The sequence below is a fragment of the Sciurus carolinensis genome, chromosome 6 (assembly GCF_902686445.1).
Source record: "Sciurus carolinensis chromosome 6, mSciCar1.2, whole genome shotgun sequence".
NCBI lineage: Eukaryota > Metazoa > Chordata > Mammalia > Rodentia > Sciuridae > Sciurus > Sciurus carolinensis.
In genome coordinates, this window is record NC_062218.1 from 12,346,625 (window position 1) to 12,364,290 (window position 17,666).

Genomic DNA, 17,666 nt, shown 5'->3' on the forward strand with positions numbered 1-17,666 from the left:
TGTAGCTCAGTGTAGAGCACCCCTGAGTTCAATCTTCAGTACCCCCTCAAAAGCAGCATTGTGGAATCTTGGTTCTGTGCTTGTGTAAATGCAATGGGTAGGATTTTTTTATATTGCTGTACTTATATTTTTAAGACAAAGTTTTATTTTTTGATAAGTCAAGCTAAAATTAAGTAAGAAATATGAAATAATTCTTAACAATTCAGTATAGTCAAAAGTGGTCTGTGCTTTGGTTAAGGCAGAGACATCAAGGCTAACGTTTGGAGTACCCCCTTCTACAGTCACTGTGGGATAAAGTGCTTCTGCTGAGATCATCAGTCATGGAAGATCATTTCAGGATAAAATTTGTTTATCCCTATCTTAGATATTGACATTCCTGTCACTTCTCTTTGGCCTTCACGTAGTGTAAGAATCCTTGTACTGTTTGTTGAGAACTGGGTTGGGAGGTAAACACGGGACAGAAGGCATGTTCCTCCAGTACCTGTGTGTGATTGGGCCCAGGCTGGGTGCTCGCTGTGTAGCATCTCACGTCCTCCCTGTGAATGACTTTGGAATCACAGAGGCCCTGGTGCTGCTGGTCATTGATGGTCCAACTCTCAACTGTGACTCAGACCTGGGATGTCCCTGAAACCCCTCACAGCAACATGTAAGCATTCCATGATGTCTTTGTAGCCCAAGGGAAATTAAATTTTCCTCCACATGGATTACCCACCTAGGGAACTGATTTTGTCCTGTTCAGTGTGTTGGTCTCACAGGGGTGACCTGTACCCAGAACTGCCCAATTCCCTGAGATCAATAGGTTGGGGTCCATGGGCCATGGATCTGACACCCTGATGGCTTTCTTTCACCTCAGCTGACATCACCAGCTCTAGGAGTTATGTCCCAACAGTGAGATGGCAAGCCGTGATATTTTATGTCACATTTCATTTCCTTCACGTTTTATTTAAAGATCATTCAACCATACTTCAGAATTGTGGAAGGCCTGCTTTGGTTTCTAACCAAAGAAGCTTTCATATTCTTTACTCACAGATGTTTTTTTTTTTCTCTTTCTGTTGCAAAACAAGTTCTCATTCAGCTATAGAAAAGCAGAAGGGTAGATAATTCTCTTGGCAGAGGAAGATGTGTTCCTAGCTCACAGGTGGTGACCCAGCAGCACAGCGCTCTGGCGTTCTGTCCTGCGCTTGCGTCGAGCTCTCTGGGAACAGCACCTGCCACTGCCGACATGCCTTTGAGATCCCTCGCTTATTTTCAGTTGGCACACTAGAGGAGGCCCGCATCCTAGTGGGCGTGTAGCCAGGCGACCCGTGGTCTCCCTGGTGCTGCTTCTGGACATGCTTTCCCTTGGGCTTCCTGAGGCCCCATTCCTGATCCTCCTCTTACCTCCACATCTGAAGGCTGGCTTTCTCAGGACTCGGTTTGCACTGTAGCCGTCTCTCTTTCCTCTCTTCTCCCCTCTTTCTCTGGGGTTTCTCCCAACCATGATATCCATTTCTGTTCTCCAGATGTAGACATTCCAGGTACCTCCTTGGCATGTGTCCATTGGTCTCACCAGAAGCAAGAGTGCTCTTGAGCTTCTCTGCGCCTTGTGTCCCTGTTCATCTCTTTTGGGAATGACAAGCTGTGTCACTCTTGATTCTTGCCTTTCCCTTATCTTCCCACCTTCTCTCCTTTGGGTTCAGGGGTTGCCAGTCTCCCAAATGTCTCTGTTCTGCCTTCCCCTCTTCACCTTAGTGGAACCCCAGTCATGTCTAACCTGAATCTCTGCTGCTATTTTTGACTCTCCACTCAAACCCTTGTTCACAAAGTAGACACATTTGCTTTCAGAAGGAAATCCTACCTGCTTATGACCTTCAAGACCCCTTCCATCCTCCCCAGTTTCCCTTCCAGCCTCTCCTGCCATCTTGTCCTGTAGCAGGCCATGCTGAACCTGCTCACAGCTGTGACATGAGCTGAACCCTTGACTGTCCTTAGGTCCTAGCAGAAGCACTACCTCCCCTGATCTCCTCTGACAAGGTCTTCTTATGCTTTGTCACTGGAGCTATCTTTTGTGAATTTCTTTCCATCTGTGCCCTCCTTCCCAGGCAATAGGGGTAGAGTCCAGGCTTCTCGTATTCCTGGGGCCTCAAGGCCTCTGGCTCCACAGTGTGTACGTGGGGGAAAGTTTGTTGTATTGATGGAGAAATCAGGGACCTTGGATAAAGTGATGAAAGTGGCCTTCGTTCACTTCAGTGTTAACCCTTTTTCAGAGATGGGACAGCCACACTCAGACAAAGTAAACGCCCAGGCAGGAAACTGAAGGTCTGTGTGGGTCCAGGTTTTCTTTTCATTTTGTGCTTTGAAAATGCCACAGATGCAGTGCTGTGTCTGGGGGCAGCAGCCAGCGTTTCTGTTCCTAGACCAGCAGATTACAGAGGGTGACTTAGAGATTACCAAGGGCAAGTGGAAACTTTTCTTTTTTAAAAATGCCTCTTGGCTTTTTGATGTGTACATTTAGATAACTGATTTCATTCTGAATACATGAAAATAGAAGAATAATTATCTTCCATCTAAACCATCAAGAGAATACATGACAGAGTTCTCTTTCCCCTGCAGTCTGGACCTTGCTGGCTCCTTGTGTCCAGGTGCCATCATGTCTGTCCTGCAGCTAGAAGGGTTAAGTCCCACTAGTGTCTCCCTGGTCACCGTGTTTATGCACAATGTGGAGGGATCCTCTGCAGGAGACCCCCAAAAAGCAGATGAAGTGGGTGTAAGCCTGGGCACTCCAGATGAAAACAGGAATAGGAAGAAAAGCCCACAGGTGCACATTGAGAGCTGGACCTGGGCACCTGCTGTCCTCCCTTCTTGTAGGCAGAGCGCCCCGTATGATGTACAGGTATAGGACGTGCAGGTCCATGGTTAGCACTACGAGCTTTCAGACCACCCTTTGCCCACACCTTCTCCATATTCTTGAAAGAGTCTTGGCTGTGTTTTATTTTATTCTGTTACCATGCCTTTGGGGTCATAGTTATAAGAAACTCTGGAATATTTTATCGTTCTGCTATGTAAGTGACAGAATTATACTTTCTCCAATGTCTGCTTTTTTAACTTTAGAATTATGACACTCATTTCAGAAATGAGTCTCTGCAAGGAAGGGTTTCTTGAGGCACGCCTGCGTTGGTTTGTGTATGCGAGGGGCTCAGAAGTCCGCGCTTTCCTCGCAGACGGTTAGCTGGTGAACACTTTCCCGTTCCTTCCCTCTCTAGGCTCTAGAGTGGATCCATGACAACGGGGAGTTCTACCTTTCCACGCACACCTCGACAGGGTCCAGCATACAGCACACCCAGGAGCTGCTGAAAGAACACGAGGAGTTTCAGATAACTGCGAAGGTAAGTTCCACGGGAGGGACTTGTGTGCAGGGGACTGGAGTCTGCCTGGGTCTTTCCAGAGCAAACCAGAGCAGAAGCGCCAGGTAAACGAGGTGTTTCTCAATGGCATCATTTAGAAATGCCTTACGAAACGGGGAGCAGGGGTACCAGCGGGGTCGCCACACAGCAGGCAATGCCTCTGCTCCTCGTGTGCTCCTCCCACGCAGGTCCCCTGGTCACCTCTGTGTCCATCCCTGTCCCGCTGCTGCTCTGGCTTCTGGGAATCCTCCTCTTTCCTCGTGTTGTCTTCCTGCTTCCCACTGTGCCTTCCTTCTGCTCTCCTTCTCTTGCCCAGTGCTGGCTATTTTTATGCAACGTTCTTTGGTGTTAATGACTTAACTCTTAGGTACTCTGGGTATTTTCCCCTGTCTTCAGATGGTGGAAAGAGTTAAAGTAGTACGGCTGGTCCTCTGTCCAGAATTGTCTGCGTTTTGTGGTTGGCAGAGTTCAGCGTCTCTACTGCAAGGTCCTTGTCAGTTTATAAGACTGGTGGCTTGGTCTCTCTGTATCCAAATAGAATTAAATAATTCAGTGGAATTATTTCTTGAAGAAAATAGCCGCGAACCCACTCATTGACACAGATGTTTCCCCAGAGCGAATGTCTGCACGGGCTGATACCCTCTTCTACCTCAGAAGGTTTTTTTTTTTTTAATTATTTTATTGTAAACAAATGGGATACATGTTGTTTCTCTGTTTGTACATGGCATAAAGGCATACCATTTGTGTAGGTTTTTTGTTTTTTTTTTAATAATTTTTTTTAGTTGTAGGTGAAAACAATACCTTTATTTATTTACTCCCTTATTTTTATGTGGTGCTGAGGATCGAACCCAGTGCCCCCCACATACTAGGCAAGGGCTCTACCCTGAGCCATGACGCCAGCCTACCTCAGAACAGTGCTGAGACTCTACAGGGTTGCCTTTTCAATCTGTGGTATTTCTGTTGGTATTTTTCAAAGTTTTTGAACACATATCATTTGAAATACTTTCAGAACCACCTTTAGTTTTGATGATAGACTTTGAGTTATTAGAAGCCTGCAGTTATTTCAGATTTAAGAATGGAATATAAATAATCAAGCCAAATAATATATTTTAACTAAAAAGAAGTATTCCTGTAAAGTAGCATGAATCACTATCTTGTGTGACCCTTAACCAGACTTTGGAAACTTATCCAAGAGGAATTTGTAAATCATTTAGAGTGACAACTGCTACTTTGTATTTTGTTTATTTATGTATTTTTGTGCTTTCTGTAACCATTTCTGACTCCTCCTGCTATTCTTTGTTGTGCTTTGCTCCTGGTCCCCCAAACGGTAAGTCTATTTCCCTTCAGATCCTGAGGGCGCTGGGCTCTGAGAATCCTTGGCCCCTGTCCTGGAAGATCACAATCTAGTAGGGCTGCAGAGAGACCACTCTCCCCATGTGGTGAGAAGACCTGGCACTGGGTGGGGGTGTGTGAGCTCTGTGGCGGGCGGGGCTCACTCCCAGGGGTGCACAGGGCGGAGAGCTCAGGAGAGCCGACCCACCCTGTGCCTGCAGGCCGCGGAGCGGGGCTCTTCTTCCTCTCCATGTACCACATACGGGCTGTAGGCGCTCAGTTGTTAGTATTTAGATATAAAATCATGGTTTCTCTTTGCATTGTAAGATCTGTATTTGCTTCTTTGACTACACTTGGATTACAAAATTATTAATAAAGTGCCTAATGTAACACCCAGAGGTAGATTTGGGATTTGCTCTTTGCGCTTCTGCTGCACTCTGAAGGCAGTTACGGCTAGGTGACCTGCTCACCGCAGGACTCTGGAGGCCACACGTGTGGAACATGGTGGACCTTGCCGTCCGAAATCCTGTGACGTGGCAACCTTGTTTCTCTAGTGGAGCTTGTGTGAAGGAATTTTTCTTTTATTCCTAAATGTTCCTTTACAGGATGTGGTTAATGGAAGTTTAGGCACTGATAGACATATTTTTATATTCTTGTATCCTACAAGGAAGGTCTAAAATTGTGACACCTGACTTTTCTGTTTCTCATGTGCATAGAACTGTTGCTTTCGTTGGGCATATTGAAGGAGTTACGCCAGGAGGAACGGGGGACCTGGAAGAGCACTCCTCCTTAGCTTCCTCAGCTCTTCTGTGATTCCTGCTGCCTTTCTCTGAATCTGAACATCCTTGCTTTTGTGTTGGGAGGTGTTATTTGGGTTGTCTTGATGAAATGAAACTTCTTTGTTGCTTGCAGTCTTAGTGTCTTCTCGGAAGCCACATATCTATTTGTTCTGCAGAGTTCTTAACGCTGGCAAAAAAGCATTCCAGGCCAATTGTGACAGTAATTACTGTAACATTTTTAGTGTTAATGGCATAAAGCTATAAGATCAAACAAAATTTTCTCATCTCTCTTCTTCTAAGACTTGGCTCAATTCCTTCTTGACTCTTAATGTGGTAATCTCTCCCAGTGTGCACACACCACCCGCTTCCAGGTCCTGCGGGTTATTTAAAAGCAGGTTTCTGTCCTCCCTGCAAACAGTGACGTGGGCTCTGGGCCCGGGTAGAGCGTGTTGGACAGTCGCTGTGCCGTCTGTGTGCACACTGAGCTTTGAGACTGACTGCCTCTCTGAATCATTCAGAACTCTGCTGTCTTCTTCCCACAGGGCCTCCCTTGGTCCTGATAGCAGTGTCCCCGATGCCAAATGCTTTGCATGGTTACAAAGTGTCTGCAACAGTTGACTATGTACCCTTCCTGGGCTTCTGATCACCTAAGAATGTGATGAATACAGCTGTCTGTGCATGAGGACTTAAAAATTGTTTGCTCTCGTCTTTTTCCATTCCTTAATTATGCTTACAAAGAAGTTGTTGGTTGTAATATGTATATACTTTTTTAAGTAAAAATCTACTTTTGTAAAAATCTCTAGAAGTTAACAGAAGGATGAGAACCCTTGTACTATTTTACTTTGAAAGACATAGGAGTCTTTTTAGTGGTGTTGGGTAACCCTCGAGAAAAATTAAGTTGGATTCACCTTTCACCTTGATACCAAGATAAGTGCCAGAAGTTTGAAGTATCAGCAGTGAAAACATAAAAGTACTAGAAGAAATAACAGAAATTTTAAAGGAAAAAAAATCTTTGGGAAAATTTGTCTAAATGACACAAAACCCAAACTCATATAAGAAAAGATTGATAAATTCATCCACACAAAAATATTTTAAAGTTTCCAAAGGACAGTCCACCACAAGCATAGTCTAAGGACAAAGAGCAAATAGGGAAAATCCATGCAAAAGCTCCTCACATTACAGAGGGCTGTTCCCAGTAGTGAAGGACTCCCAGTGCTGGAAGGCTTGGGCTCTGCCAGTGAGACTTGGTGGAACAACCGAACCTTTTCCTGAATCTGTTGCATGGGGAGTGTGTCTGGGAGAATGAAATGGTAGAGGTTCAGGATTGAGACAGACCTGCCTGCTGGGTGGATTGCTTTAACTGCTGAACCTCGGTTTCCCCACCTGTAAAGTGGGGATAGTTTAAGTCCTTCACAAATTTTTGGTAATAATATCTGAGTGAGATAAATATATGAAGAAAAGAACTTTTACAAATCAGTAAGAAAAAAGATAAAATGAGTAAAAGATATTAAAGATGATCACAGAAAGGAATTATAAGTAGTTTTTAGACATGAGATTATCAACTTCACATAGAATAAGAAAAGTGTGAATCAAAGCTCCACTGAGTTCTGTTTTCACCCAGTGGGTTGGCAGAGGTCAGCGAGCTGGATCATACTGTGTGGACACAGTGTGAATGGGGGTGTCCTCTGTGTGGTCGTGTCTCTGGGTGCTTGCACACGCTCCGTCTGCCCACAGTTCCACAGTGAATGTGTTTCGGCTGCTTGTGTCAAGTGCATCATGCCCGGGACAGGGTTATTTCTTGCATTGTTGGAGTGGTAGGAGGAAATTGAAAACAACTTGAAGGCCATCAGTGGAGAAGGATTAACGTGGGGAACGTCTGTACTGTGAATATGACACGGCTCTAAACACAAGCCAGGGTGCTAACCAGATGTGTTCAATGAAAAATACTAGGTGCAGAGCAGTGTTGATTGTATGCGAGCATTTTATGTAAAAAAACATGAGGGAGAAAAGTACGTGTGCTCATGCATGCACCTGTACATTTATATAAGACCTCTCTGGAGTTACCGACTATTGGGTCTGGTGACTGGGGAAGGTCAGGTGAGGAGAGTTCTCCATTTTTACCTTTAGAAATTTGAATGCCCTGAAGGTATTTTTAAATCCCAAGTAAAATCAAGATATGCTGAGATAAAAAGGGTTCATGGATTAGCACATTCATTTTCCTTAGTTTTTATCACACCATCCATTCTCTCAATTATTTATTGAGCCCCTGCTATGTATCAGGGGTTACATAGTACTGGGCCCTTGGACCACACATTCTAGATAAAAAGGCAATAAGTGGTCAAGTAAAACACATCTACATGTGCATGTTAAAAGAGAAAAATAAAGCGTGGGGGAGAAGAGGGTCGAGACTTCTATAGAGGGACCAGGGAAGACATTTTAGGCTTTCTGACTGTCTGAAGACCAGGTTTTTTATTTGTTTGTTTGTTTAAATAAAGTTTATACACAAACACTTATTAGCTGACCAAACTTTGCTTTTAGAAAAGCTCTCATGTTTTATCTAGTTTTATATAATTACTATCAGCCTATTCCTTTTACATGCTGGTATATTCTGTGATGTTCTGCACGTGCAAAAATTTTCCTTTAGCTGCTTGGTGTTGTTTTGTTTTCTATTTTAATGTCAGCAAGCTGCTTTTATTTTCACTTCTGTGTCCCCAGCACTTAAAACATTAAATAGCTTTCTTAACCCCTTAAGGATAAGGGTATATATATACACACACATACACACATGTGTATATATACAGTTTGCAGTGCCTTCCACAGGGGACCTTTGGACAATGGAAGAGGTATTAGTAAGCAAAACAGACAGACATCCCTGTCTTTGGAGGTGACATTCTCACCGGAAAGAGACAGATGATATTCCTAACAAATTAGTGAATTTACACCCCATGTTGGAAGGCGATGTGTGGACAGCTAGTCAAGCAGGAAGGCGAGTTGTAGTTCTACGGTGGTCCATAGAGGAGCTGTTGGGAAGGGGATCCGTGTTCACGCAGAGGTGAGTGAACCCTGCAGATACCAGAGGAAGTCTTCCAGGCAGAAGCGCCAACCTGAAGGGCCAGAGGAGAGCACAAGCCTGGAGCAGGTGACGTAAGACCCAGCACTCGCCTCGGCACCAGTGTGGAGGCGGAGATATCTTTACACCTGACTTGACAGGGTGCCCAGCGAGTTCTGGGTTGAAACTTCATTTTACACACTCGGATAGCTTATTTGTGTTTTGAATTCTGACCTTCTTCCTTTGACAATTTTTAAAATTAGTTTTCTAAATATTCATGGTAAAGATTTTCCAGTTAAAGCCTAACTGAGAAAAGCAGGTTCTATAGCAGAAGAGTAACTTGTTATGCCAGAGAATCTCAAAGGAAGCCCAGCAGTAATCATCAATGAAACGGATGTTGCGGGGGAAATGTGTTGAGCAGTCAGAGCTGAGTGGAATTGCTGCATATAACAACACAATTGTTGTTTTATGGTTTTCCTTAACTTTATACAAAGTAATGAAGTTATCCATAGCTTAGTCGTATACATATAAAATGAAACAACCTTCTTTGTGTCAGAGAGATTTCTCAAACAGAAACAAAATTTAAAATACCTCTCTGGGATAATTACCTGACTAGTGGATTTTCCTGCATGTCTCTTTTGTTTTGTTTTGGGTACCAGAGATTGAACTCAGGGACACTCGACCACTAAACCACATCCCCAGCCCTATTTTTGTATTTTATTTAGAGGCAGGGTCTCACTGAGTTGCTCATCAGCTTCCTTTCGCTGAGGCTGGCTTTGAACTTGTGATCCTTCTGCCTCAGCCTCCCATACCCCTGGGATTATGGGCAAGCACCACCGGGCCGGCTCCTGCGTGACTCTTGAGTATTAGGAAAGAACCAAATGTACACTGTGGAGGAGTTTCTTCCTTAGGAATTTGCCGTGTGCCTGCTGGGGTTTGGGGGCAGCCTTTGCTGCACGTACTTTAGGGAAACCAAAAAATCCCTTGACTTTCTACCCTCAAAGATGGACATGCAGAGTAATCCTGTAAAGCAGGGAGTTGTCTCTGCACAGCTGCTTTATAACAAATCTGCACAGTGTTCCAAAGAGGAGAGTAGGAGAATTGTAAATAGAACATCCTAAGTAAACATTCATTCACTCACTCACTGATTCTGCAAGTTTTACTGAGTATTTACTACATGAAGACATTGTTGATGGTCTAGATTTTTTCTTTAAGGTCATAAAAATGCCATTCATTGTGGAAGAACTAAGAAAGTCACCCCGCCTGGACTCAGGGAGATGGGCTGGATGGGCGTGGGCTTCTGTCTAACCCTTCTGCCACCAGCTGTTTTCTCTTGTGAGCCTCAAGTAAGGCAGATCCAGACTGTCACCATGGTTGGGGCTTCTGGCAGTTGGGTTCATTTGCTTCACAATACTTCCCTGTTGTTTTTTGCAGCAAACCAAAGAGAGAGTGAAGCTATTGATACAACTGGCTGATGGCTTTTGTGAAAAAGGTCATGCCCATGCAGCAGAGATAAAAAAATGTGTCACTGCAGTGGATAAGAGGTACAGAGATTTTTCTCTGCGGATGGAGAAGCACAGGACCTCTTTGGAGAAAGCTCTGGGGATTTCTTCAGATTCCAACAAATCGGTGAATTGCTTTGTACAAATAGAACAACTCATGGTCTTCTTCCCAGTGTCCTCTCTGCTGATTTAATTAACTGGCTTCATTGACTCTCATTCACAGAGTAAAAGTCTTCAGCTTGATATTATCCCAGCCAGTATCCCTGGGTCAGAGGTGAAGCTTCGAGATGCTGCTCATGAACTCAATGAAGAAAAACGGAAGTCTGCCCGCAGGAAAGAGTAAGCCCATCTCTAAGAATCTACTGTGATTCACTGAAAAAGTGAAAGAAGTGACTTCTGCACAGCAGGCTTCTGTGTGTGCCGTGCAGCCAGGCAGCTGGGAGAGCCTCGCTGCTCCAGTGCGCTCGGCTGCTGCAGCACAGACCGTGATGTACCGCAGCCCCCTCGTCACCAGGTTCAGGCACAGTGCCGTGTTGTCTTTGTCCCACAGGGCTGACAAATGGATTGTCATTAGTGAGTGGGCACTAAGAACACAAATGTGTAGGAGTTTCAAAGTTGCCAGTTAGTAAACCGTACTATGTATGACTCAGGACAGAAGGAGCTCTTCTCAGTGGTTCTCACCCTCCCGCCCCAATTACCCACTAGGAGGGACTCTAGCGTTGCACAGAGGGGAGGGGGGGGTGCAGCTGGTGTCTGTGGGGCCTCCAGTCTACAACATGGAGTTCCCTGTCCAGATGCCAGCAGTGCCAAGCTGAGAACCCTGTGTTGGTACCTCAATAAAGTGTTTTCAAAAATATTTATTTTCCCTTTGAATTAGTGACTGGACACTCTTGTCTGTCTGTCCTTGATTTGCTTCTCTAAAACCCATCACTTTGGACCTAATACGTTCAGGTCCTCCTTACTTCATTATCTTCATAGAAGTAGGTGGTAAAGTAACCCTGCATCCTGACTGAGGACTAAAGTACTCTCTGTCTTAACTCTGATCAAGGTTCATAATGGCCGAGCTGATTCAAACTGAAAAGGCTTATGTAAGAGACCTCCGGGAATGTATGGATGTAAGTAAGTTTTCTCGCTTGTTTGTTTAGATTGAGTGTAACCCTGCTGTTCTGTTCCTACCTATTGGTGGTTCTTAGAACAGTCACAGCTTTTTGGTTCATGTTTCTGCTCTTCTATGAAGTTCTAGGCATGCTTTTCGCTCATTACAGAGATGACACAGCGTTAATCCTCTCATTCACTTATCACATGATGGCCTAGCTGACATTCTCTTTGCACAGAATTTTACAGCAGCTTCAGAGAAATGTGCCTACTAATTATGATGGCAACCGATACTCTGTGGTATCCTGAACGTTTGATGTGCCTTAGCGAGTACGTTAATTCCAAAATTTGAAGCTGGGAATAAGGTTTAGAGCTGAAAAGTATAGAAAGTCTTTTCAAAAATGTTGACAGCAACTGAGGGACTTTTGTAAAAAAGTTTGTCACATTTTATGAAAGGTTCTGTTCTTCAGATATATTTTCATTCACACATTAACTCTGAGTGCAGATTTATAGGAAACATGAATAACTGTTTCTTGAAAGTTTGTGTGGGTTTTTGTCTGATTCTTGTTTCCTTCTTGCCAGACCTACCTCTGGGAAATGACCAGTGGAGTGGAGGAGATCCCACCTGGCATTGTAAACAAAGAGCTCATTATCTTCGGAAACATGCAGGAAATCTATGAGTTTCATAATAAGTGAGTAGCTTTGTCTTTGGGGAATGGTTACACTCCTGAATTCTAGATACTTTGCTGAAGTTTCATCTCAAGAAATTAAAGGTTTTAATTGAACTAAGTAGTTTTCAGTGGTTTTATTGAGATTTAAATGAAACCTATTAGTTTTTTTCAAAAGATTAACATTCTGTGGACTCTTAATACAGATACAGTTTCATAGTTCTTATTTCCTGCAGAATATGATTAGAACAACTAAAAATGGTTGTGTAGGAACCCTCACTTCTCTCAAGGCATTTCTTGGGAGTAAAGGAAAAGACTCCCCTAGGGGCTTCAAGCTGATGATGTTTTATGTTTTATTACATGAGGGAAGAAGGAACTGAGGACCAGTGTGGTCTGACTGAAATGAATCACACTTCACATTGGTCACAGAAGGCACATAATTTTATTTACTTATTTTTAAGGTTTTTTTTTTTTTAATTTTTTGACTGACACAACATTTGTACATATTCATGAGGTACATTGTGATACTTTCATTCATATATGCTTTGGGCAGTGATCAACTCAGAGTATTTGTCGTATCTATCATCTTAAACTTTTAGCCTTTTTTTTTTGGCAAATATATTCAAATTCCTTTCCTCTAACTACTTTGAGACATGTAATGCCTTATAGTTAATTATATTTACCATTCCATAGAATACCAGAACTTCTTCTTCTTATTATTGAATAGCAACATTCTGCCCGTTGAGCAGCCTCTCCATCCCATCTGCATTCCCTAGCCTCTGGTAACCACCATTCTACTCCCAAGAAGAGTTTGTTGTTGTTTTTTTTTTTTTTTTGCGGTGCTGGGGATCGAACCCAGGGCCTTGTGCTTGCAAGGCAAGCACTCTACCGACTGAGCTATCTCCCCAGCCCAGAAGAGCTTTTTTAGATTCTACTTCGTGTGAGTTTATGCAGTATTTAATTCATTTCACTTAACAAAATGTCCTCTTAAGTCCATGTGTGTTGTCATAAATAACGGGATTTACTGGCTTTTAGGGTTGAATCCTATTTACAATAGCTATAAAACACAAATACCTAGGAATAAATTTACCCAAAGAGGTGAAAGATCTCCACAGTGAAAACTGTAAACCATTGATGAAAGAAATAAAAAATGATGCAAATAAATGAAAAGATATCCTATGTTCATGGATTGGGAGAATTACTATTGTTAAAATAGGTGTACAACCCAAAATGATTTACAGATTCGGTGCAGTTTCCACCCATCAAAATACCAAGGACACTCTGCACAGATTTAGAAAAAACAATGAGGATGCTAATTCACAATGGGTCAGTGGCTAGGGAAGAATAGAATTATTTTACATTAGGCAGAGGGGATTGAAGGGAGGGGTGGGGGCATGGAGATAGGAAGGATAATAGAATAAATGAGACATTCACCTTGTGTGCATAAATGTCTATATGACCAGTGGGATTCTACATCATGTATAACCAGAAGAATGAGAAATTATACTCTATTATATATGATATATCAAAGTGCATTCTGCTGTCTTGTATAACTAAAACATATTTTAAAAATTTTTAACAAGTTCATAAGATTTTATTTTCAAAATTAAAAAAAAAAACAAACAGCTGCAACACACACTCCTCTAGATGGAGTCTTTACAGACCAGTAGCCAATGGTAACATGGTGCTGGACCAAAACTGGTGGGCCTGCTCACCTCTGCTCCCCACACACCACCAGAAATTGTGCACATGTTAAAAGGATTTCTTTTAATTGAACATTTATATCCCTACATCATGTCCTTAGCTACCAAATTCTAGGTTAAGATTTCTTTTAAAAAGTATCCAAAAGCTAAACTGGTTAGCTTTTTAAAAGTTATAGCACTCTAGTTAAGAGCTATCAGTTTTACTAATTTTAAAAAATTTAGGTGGCACCATTTTTTCCATTTCTTGCTAGCAAAATGTTTTACACCACCTTCATAATACTTTAATATTCTAATTCTCTGCAGCATCTTCCTAAAGGAGCTGGAAAAATATGAGCAGTTGCCAGAGGATGTTGGACATTGCTTTGTGACCTGGGTAAAGTAGCCTCATCTGCTTGTCCTCTCACAGTTACACGATGACACTGGAGAAAGTTGAAAGAGATGCTGTTCATTTCTTTCTGGTCGCCTTCCTCTGCTCATATCTGTACATACAGAGAAATGGACTTTTATTTCATGGATTTACATTCTTAAACTACCTATTACTGTAGAATGGATTTTTTTATTGGCTCTAGTGATGGTGTGAAATAGAATATTTAGTTGCCAGGCCTCTGCTTGACCCTGTGGATTCATAGTTGAGGGCCTGTTCTGGAGGGGAGGCAGACACACAGTTATCCTGCAGGTTCTTGGCTGAAAGCCCGCAGCTGAGGTTTTCTCAAACCACTGTGCCAGTCAGGGAGATTTCTGAAGGTATGTGGTTAACAGGATGTAGCTCTTATTTTAATAGTTTATTTTATTTGAGGCTTAAATTTCATTGCCCACAAAACTTCTTTCCTATATATAAGATTATCATACTGTGATTTGTTGCAGTTTGTATGACATACTCTAATTTTTTTCTACAGGCAGACAAGTTTCAGATGTATGTCACCTATTGCAAAAATAAGCCTGATTCTACTCAGCTAATATTGGAACATGCAGGTTCCTACTTTGATGTAAGTAATAGATTAGTAAAGAAGCAGTGAAATTTTCTAGATTGTATACATGAAATGCAATATTATTCATAATTTCACCTAGCTGCTGGTACAATATTTTATTTTTATTTTGATCATGTTTATATTGGGATATTCTTATATTTTCTTCTGCTTATGAAAGATCCCATTCAAGTACTTGAAACCTTTTATCTGTCAGAAATTCAGATGTATCTATCTATATATCTATATAGATAGATACATTTGTATGTGTGCACATTACTTTTTCTTTATATGCAATGATGAATTTTTTACATATTATGCATAGAAGGTATGAACTATTAAAAGTAAGCTTCTTTTCCCTCTACAACACAAAAAATAATTCTTAAAAGTCTGTTGTTCAAATATTAACAACAACTATTCTTTTTTAAATTGTTTAGTTGTAGATGGACCCAGTATCTTTATTATGTGGTGCTGAGGATGGACTCCAGTGCCTCACACATGCTAGGCAAATGCTCTTACCACTGAGCTACAACCCCAGCCCACAAAAACTTTTTTAATCTTGAATTTTTTTAATCATTTGAATCTTTTAAATCATTTATTTGTCCTATTTTAATCTCACTTGATATGAATTTCCAAAACTGCTCTTTCAGTAAAATTTTAGTATCATAACAACTAGGATCAATTAGAAGTTGAATTAATTATATTCTCATTGAATAAAGGTAGATATAGATCATCTGCTTTTTTGAAAAAGATTGCAGGGTGATTATTTGTACAAAAGGGATAATGGAACCTTATGATGTACAAAATGTGCTTTGGGTTTTCAGAACTTCGTCAGATGTGTTCCACATTTCAATTGATGAGAAGGTACTTTTGGATAGTATGTGTTGCTTTGGTGCACGAGGCTATGAGGATATTGTATTAATTTTTTTGTCATCACACTGTACATGGGCATGTGTGACGATCAGCTCTTATATGAAAGTCTGAGAAATGGAATAAATGTTAGCTTCTGTCTCTGAGCTGAAGCCTACCTGTACACGACCTTGTTTGGGTTGTCATTCCCATGGAGCAGTAAGTTCACATCACTGCCTTTGTAATATGAGGCTCCCAACCTAATCCTGCCTTCTCTTTTTTAATATTTCACACACTCCACACTCTTGCTGTTGGATGAAGACCAGCACCAGGAAACATGCAGACGTAGACTTACTTAAGGCCCAAGTGAGGAGTATGTGGTACATTTTATGTTTGGAACCAAAGCCATTTAAAAAGCCCTGTATCCTGAAATACTTCTTTAAGAATAAAGGAAATTATACTTGTCCAGCTGACAGGTTTCACAAGTTTCATGCCTTTGGTATTCAGTGTAGCATTGTTTTATTTTTTAAGAGACTTTCTGGCATAAATGCCTCCATTCTCCAGGACGTCTGTTGATCTTCAGGTATGCTTCTCTCTGTCAGTAAGCATTACTGAACATCCATCAAGTGCTCCTCCACCTCTAAGCTCAGTCATTGGTACTCAGCATGGAGTGCTGAATAGCATGGACAGCTCCTCATCTGCCTGGTGAAGAATCCAAACAACCAGCACTTTGTATGTGGACATGACATAATTACAAAGAAAAGTGGAAATCCTGGTGTTAGATCTTTCATAGACCAATAATGTAGATCCTCCCTTTTACCCAATTCTCTGTCCTCCTATCCAAAGTAAAATTTTAGAAGCAAAGAAGTTTTTGTTAATATTTGAACAGACTTTTAAGAAAATCCTACTTCAGTAGGGTTAAATACTTGTCAGGTATCTAGAAAACAAATGTAGTGTTATAACCATATTTTAATAGGGTAATCCTATGATAAGATTTTGTTTTGTTTCTTTAAATACAGGAGATACAGCAGAGGCATGGATTAGCCAATTCCATCTCTTCCTACCTTATTAAACCAGTTCAGCGAATAACAAAATATCAACTTCTTTTAAAAGTATGTATGAAGTACCTTCAGCCTACAAAATTTCACAAATTATGCTCTTGTGTTTTGACATCTTTTCTCTATGTGTATTACCCTGAATTTATAAAAATAACACGTTGCAAGTTAATTTAATTATTTTATTCCCTGCCATTTTTGTCCCACCTAATTTCTCATTTGTAGCAGTTCAATAAAGGCATATTCTTTGTGCACTGGAACTACACTGAATAGCCTTTGTCCCTAACATAAAATGAGATGTGAATGAGCAGCTGTTGGTTCTTATCCTCCGGTACCCTCAGTTCCCAGTTGCAGCATGCTGGCTGTGGGCCAGGCACTGTGCTACTCGCATGTACTAACCTACAAAGTACTGGTGTTCAGGTATGGAGACTGGCTGGCAGACCAGGAAGGTGCCCAGAATCATCACTGATTCCTACATCTGGGCTTGGCCTTAAACCCAGAGCTGGCTTACGCACAACTTCTCCACTGAATCCACAGAGACCTCTCGCTCATACAGCTCTCTATCTGTTACTGCCAGTCATTTATCACACACAGCTTATGGAACATATTCATGCAAATCACTGGAGTTTGAGTCAAGTTGCCCCCTGCTTTTTCTTGGTTGTAAATGATTATAACTAAAATCACATTTGGAAAAACCAGTTTAGTTTCAACAATACAAAAGTAAGGAAAAGTTAGAATTGATAACAAAGAGTTATCACAAAATGAGTATTGTGTCATCAATAACACATTTTCTTAACTTAAAACTAATGTCTGGTGACATTTACAATATCCTTTTTTTGTCTGTTAAATTTTATTAAGTATTAGAATGCAGAACTATTAACCCCCAAAACAATATTTTATGATTCTCCTATATTATAGTGTAATTTTGCTAGAAATACAGAAGATGGAATTATAAATACCTAAAAGCCTTTACTCAATTTTTCTTTTTTCTTTTTTTTTTTTTTTTTTAAGTAGGAAACATTTAGAAACAACAAGAAGTAACTGCATTCTTTTGTGCAAGTGATACTGTTATGGAACTTTTCTAATGGGAAACTTCTCCTGTAGTTGTGTTTTGTTTGGGGTTGTTTTGTTTGTTTTTTTGTTTATTTTTATGGTTCTGCTAAGCAAGTGCTTCACTACTGAGTTACATCACCAGTTCCTTTTTTTGTACATATTATAATATTCAAATCGCATTAAGTGATTTTATGACCATCACTGCAGAAATGATGTTGATATGACTTTCACAT

At 41.2% G+C, this 17,666-nt stretch overlaps 1 protein-coding gene across 4 annotated transcripts in view; it reads left to right on the forward strand.

Annotated features, from left to right (window-relative positions):
- Trio (trio Rho guanine nucleotide exchange factor) overlaps positions 1–17,666 on the forward strand; it is a 322,610-nt gene that overhangs the window by 203,191 nt on the left and 101,753 nt on the right. For all 4 annotated transcript variants that reach the window (XM_047555755.1, XM_047555754.1, XM_047555752.1 and 1 more), the window contains exons 21-28: positions 3,243–3,365; positions 9,978–10,172; positions 10,269–10,384; positions 11,094–11,160; positions 11,723–11,832; positions 13,815–13,884; positions 14,408–14,497; positions 16,345–16,437. In XM_047555755.1, the coding sequence (XP_047411711.1) occupies positions 3,243–3,365; positions 9,978–10,172; positions 10,269–10,384; positions 11,094–11,160; positions 11,723–11,832; positions 13,815–13,884; positions 14,408–14,497; positions 16,345–16,437 (864 nt within the window). The remainder of the gene's footprint in view (positions 1–3,242; positions 3,366–9,977; positions 10,173–10,268; positions 10,385–11,093; positions 11,161–11,722; positions 11,833–13,814; positions 13,885–14,407; positions 14,498–16,344; positions 16,438–17,666) is intronic.